Source organism: Oryzias melastigma, linkage group LG15 (genome assembly GCF_002922805.2).
Source record: "Oryzias melastigma strain HK-1 linkage group LG15, ASM292280v2, whole genome shotgun sequence".
Classification (NCBI taxonomy): Eukaryota; Metazoa; Chordata; class Actinopteri; order Beloniformes; family Adrianichthyidae; genus Oryzias; species Oryzias melastigma.
Window position 1 is genome coordinate 2,104,962 of NC_050526.1, and position 5,305 is coordinate 2,110,266.

General features: G+C 35.9%; 1 protein-coding gene across 2 annotated transcripts in view; it reads right to left on the reverse strand.

The window, feature by feature from the left end:
* The window catches only part of cfap36 (cilia and flagella associated protein 36), a 15,891-nt gene that overhangs the window by 6,440 nt on the left and 4,146 nt on the right, over nucleotides 1-5,305 (reverse strand). For both annotated transcript variants that reach the window (XM_024297769.2, XM_024297771.2), the window contains exons 4-5: nucleotides 4,364-4,478; nucleotides 4,202-4,289 (exon numbers count right to left, since the gene is read on the reverse strand). In XM_024297769.2, coding sequence (XP_024153537.1) covers nucleotides 4,202-4,289; nucleotides 4,364-4,478 — 203 coding nt within the window. The remainder of the gene's footprint in view (nucleotides 1-4,201; nucleotides 4,290-4,363; nucleotides 4,479-5,305) is intronic.

Here is a 5,305-nt window from a genome sequence, read left to right on the forward strand (position 1 = left end):
ATTATGCTAGCTGTTTTGGAAATATTAGACATTTTTTCCAGTTTTTTTTAGGATAATTTAATTTAGTTCATGCTTTAGCATTATGCTAGCTGCTTTGGAAAAATCATACATGTTGTCCAATTTTTAGAATAATATGGGGTTTAGAAATTATTTTAGCATTATACTAGCTGTTTTAAAAAAATTCGACATTTCTCAGCTCTTAGGCTAATTTGGAATTCAGCTTATATTTTAGCACTATGCTAGTTGTTTTGGCAAAATTATATATTTTTCAAGTTTTTTAGGCTAATTTGGGATTTAGCTAAAATTTCAGCAAGCTTTCGGCTTCAGCATTTCCAGCTATCAGCTCTAGCATCTTCAGCAGCCACATTCAGCTTACAGCATTCACACTATCATTATAGCATGTAGTGCCTTATATCTAGTTAGCTCTGTTTTGATTTTAGAAAGTTAGATTTATAAAATCCAAGCAAAGAAGTACCACAAATGTTTAAAAATAAAATGGTGTGTTTTTTTTTTCATTGCTGACATTACACTACCACTAGATTTGCCCCATTGGGATGATCCTATGTGACACAGGAAGTCTTTTATTTTGAAAGGAAGTCTTGTGAACTTCTGTTAAAATTGATAAACTTTCATATTTGGGGAGAAATCTATTTTCTCTTAAAGTTTGTTTTATGTATGCCAAAAATAGTAGTTTATTTAGTTCTCATTAAACTAACAATAACAGAAATACAAAGTCTTATTTTTCTACAGGATGTGTGGCTCTTACTCGGTTGTGGTCAGTGAGAAATCGTCCCAAATGGCTCTTTAAGTGTTAAAGGTTGCAAACCCCTGAACTGCATTGCTAAAATAGTAAAGTTTTGGTATCTTTTCAAATATATCTGACATGTATCCACTCCTCTCTGGGCCAATGAGATCTTCTCTCTTCATGATGTCTCCAATCAGAGATTTCTTCTTTAAATGTGACAGTCATCTGTGTCCTCAGCATTCCTCCTCCAGAGTTCACCTTCATCAGCAGATAGACTCACTTCTTTAAAGCGGTGTTCCAGACTTCACATTCTCAGTCAGTGATCACCAGGTAACTTATGGCCATGTTTATCACAATCTCTTTATATGGAGGCAGAGTTAACACCTTTAATGTGCTTTAAGGTTTAACAAGAAACAAAGCAGGAGGTGAGGGTGGGAAAGGAGGCGTGTGAGCTCAATGTGCTGCTGTTTGGAACTGATTGGAACTAGGGCTGCCACAATTAGTCGTAAGAGTAAGAATGTAGTAAAGTTGAAATTTATAATGTAATTCTGCTAGATTTTTGTGCTATTTTGGCATGTATTAAAGTTTTTCAGGCTTTTTTGGAATTTAGCTAATATTTCAGCTGCATACTAGCTATTTTGGCCAATTTATGATTTTTTCAGTTTTTTAGGCTAATTTGGAGTTCAACGAATTTTTCAGCTGCGTGCTAGCTATTTTGGCTAATTTAGGATTTTATTTTCTGTTTTTTAGGCTTTTTTGGAGTGTAGCTAATATTCCAGCTGTATGCTAGCTATTCTGGCTAATTTAGGATTTTTTCAGTTTTTTAGGGTAATTTGGAGTTTAGCTAAGATTTCAGCTGCATTCCAACTATATTGGGCAATTTATGATTTTTTTTCTTTTTTAGGCTAATTTTGAGTTCAGCTAATATTTCAGTTGAATGCTAGCTATTCTGGCTAATTTAGAGTTTTGTTGTTTTTCAGGTTAACTTAGCATTTAATTAATATTTTAGCTGGCTTTCAGCTTCAGTGATTTTAGCTATCAATTTCAGCATCTTCAGCCATCAATCTTAGCTTACATCATTCCCACTAGCATTATCCCAGGTAATTTTTGTCTAGTTTAAAGCTAATGATGGTTAAGATGTGTGCTTTACATCCAGTTTGCACATGACCCGATTTGTCAACCAATCAGAAAAAATAATCCGTGATTAGTCGACTATTAAAATAATCGTCTGTGGCAGCACTATTGGGAACTTATTTTGGAATTTGTTTTTTAACTTTCTTCTATTTAAGAATAAATGAAAGTGAGTTCAATATGTGTTAAAAGTAAATATAAAGTTGATTTCAATTTGAAATTTACAAAATCCGATAAAAATGAAAGATATGAGTATTTAACTCCGTCACAGGACTGACATAAACGTTTGGTTTATATTGTTGGTTATATTGTTGGCTACCCATCTCCTAGTGTCCGGTTGCTCATCCATTCTGCATCCAGAACACTTCGGGCAGCTTTAAGCAGGAACAAGCTGTGCCTGATCCATTTAGGAATGCTGCGACACTTTCTTCACACCTGTCAGTGAGCAAACAGTTCAGGAGATGATCTCTGGTCTGGGTTCACCCACATGCTCCCTTTATTGCCACAACTGACTCACATGGTTAACATCTCACCTCAGTCTGGAAGCTGCTGTCATCAAGCCTTTCTGTCATAGTCTTGATGCCACAAGAATGAACAAATATTGAATACTAACTGATTCTCAGTCGGGTTTTCCATCTCACTCTCAATATGGACCAGTAGACTCACTCTGTCACTGAATTCTGCACAGAACTGAGACTCTGACTTGAACTTCTATAAATCTATAACTTCATCAGCATCTTAAAAAGATAAAGGAGTACCATCTAAACCAGACTTAGAGACACTTGTTCCACTCACTGGTCTCAGAACGCTGCTGCTCAGGTTCTGACTAAAACCAGGAAGTACGACTAGATCAGTGCTGTCCTCAGGTCACTCAGAGCGTCCACTTTAAAGCAGCTCTGCAAGTCTCTGCATGCTTTAGCAACAAAGTACATCTCCTACATGGTGGCCCCACATGAACAACCAGACCTGAGAAGCTCGGGAACAGACCTTATGATTCAGTCACATGTATGTGGCTAAGATCGTCTTCTATCAGGGTGTCTCTTACTGACCCTGCATGCATGGGGTGTGCAGGTGATACAGGAAATCTCTTAACTTTGTGTTATCGCGGACATTTAAATATCAGCAAATATCGGCTATCGGACAGAAAAACGGATACTGGCCCCGCCCTAGTTCTGACTCCTGCATATGTTGGTACCTGGAGTCAAGGCTACAGAGCAGGATTTCAGCTACATGCAGGTAAAATTCCAGATTTAGAAAATCTAGATCAGTGTGTAGCAGCTGAAAGTCTTTTATAAAATTAATCATGTGCAGAAAAAAAATATTTCAGGACATCCATATGAGAATATACTGTATGTACATGTAAATAACCTGCTAATTGACAGTCAAAATCTTCAGATTTCCACAAAAAAAATTATATGATTATTAGTACTCCCACAAACGATTATTTTAATAGTCGACTAATCATCGATTGATTTTCTGATTAATCGACTAATCAGGTAATACTTAAACTGGATGTAAAACACACATCTTAACCATCATTAGCTTTAAACTTCAAGTGTTTTTGCTAAATCCTAACTAAAAATAAAGACAATAGATATGAACCATGAAGCTTCTTTCCTTCATTTGTTTCTGGCGTTAAAAGAAAACTTAAATCAAACCTGAAACAAAGGAACTATTTTTCCCTAAAGATTAAGTTTTGGTTTCACTGACTCAAATATAAAAAAGTGCTGAGCGCTCACAAATGTATTCACCATAGAATTCCAAACTGTACGATGCCTTTTGCTCAGAAACATTTCTACGCGTAGCAGATGAGAGAAATCTCCCTCCGATGACGTAGCGGTTGCAGGGAAGCACAGAAAACGTTTAGCTAATAAGTTTGGGCTAATGTTAGCTTAGCTTCCCTAGACGTCGATCCCTCTTTAGCGTTATCATACTCCGTCACAATGTGCTTCCTCTTCAGGTGTTCATGCATCGCCGTGAAACACAAGTTCTGCCTTGCAGACGTTGCATTGGACACATTTTTATTTTATTTATTTTATACTTCCTACTTCCGAGCTCCGTTGGCGTGTTGTTATGGCAACCGAGTCTTCCAATAGTCTTCCTGTGACATCACGACTGACCAGATCAGCACTACTGCGCATGTGTTCTTTAAAGACAATGGCAGACATGCATTAGAAAGAAGATAAAAAAATATAATAATTGACTATTAAAATTAGTCGTCGACTGTTTTAATAGTTGTGACTAATCGACCAATCGTGTAAGCCCTAATGATTACCTATTAGTGCAGAAAAAAAAGGTTGAAAATTGAGACAGAACGAGACTTACTTGAGAACTTCCTCAAGGATTTTCATTTCCTGCTGCTGTAACTCCGTCATCACATCCACACCGTCTGTCAAACACTCTGGAAGAGCCCCTACAAACAAACGCATTGGATGGTTACAGTCAGTCTGAAGATGAAACGCCACACAGGCCCCTCCTCCAGCTCACCGTTTCTTTCTTTTATGACCCTGAGAGCTTGAAGCTGCAGCTCCAAGTTCTTCTGGACCATAAGGGAGCGAAACATCTGGAAGTCGTCTGTAGCCAGAACGGGCTGGAACACTGTCTGAACGACACAGAGAGAAGGGTTACAGAGCAGGGTTTCTGCTGCAACTGCTAACAAGCTTTAGTGCTTTTCAAAAACACCAAAATCCAGTTCAAGTGAAGCAAGAGTTTTGTCTCACCTTCTCATTTAGGAAAGTAGTCTTGAATTTATAGAACTTTTAACCTTGAAATTGTCATAATCTATCATATTACTACAACATTGGCAGGTCTTTTTCCAATTAGTTTTTTTAATTTTATTTTTTTATTATTTATTTTTATGTATTTATATGTATTTATTATGATTTATTTTTTTATTTCTTATTATTATTATTTATTTTTATTTAATTTATTTATTTTAACTTATTTATTTTTTACATTTTTATTATTATTTTTTTTACTATATTATTTTTATTTACTGTTTCGGCCATTGTTAATAGCTGCTACCAAAAATGAAAATAAAATAAAATAATTGTCAAATTAGCTTTTAAAGCCCAGAAGATCATTGTTCTTGGGTTCTGCAAAAATAAAACGAATTCAAACCATCTTATAAAAAAAAAAAAAAAATAATAAAAAATCTGCTCTATTGAAAAGGTCGTGTCGAAGCCGCTTGTTGAACTTGTGGATTGACCTTAATATGTAAGGTTGGCTAATCTTGGTAACTAACCGGCACACTGGCTTAATTATTTACTTTTTTCTTCTCTAGATTTTCTGCTCCATCGAACACAAAAAAGGCACAAATAAAGCAAAGCTCGAAACAGACTATTGGAGTTGTCAAGCGTTTTAAATCGACGTCTGTTGTGTTTCATTTCAGTTATGCTGTATTTGACCTTTGGAAAAGGTCAAGCTTTC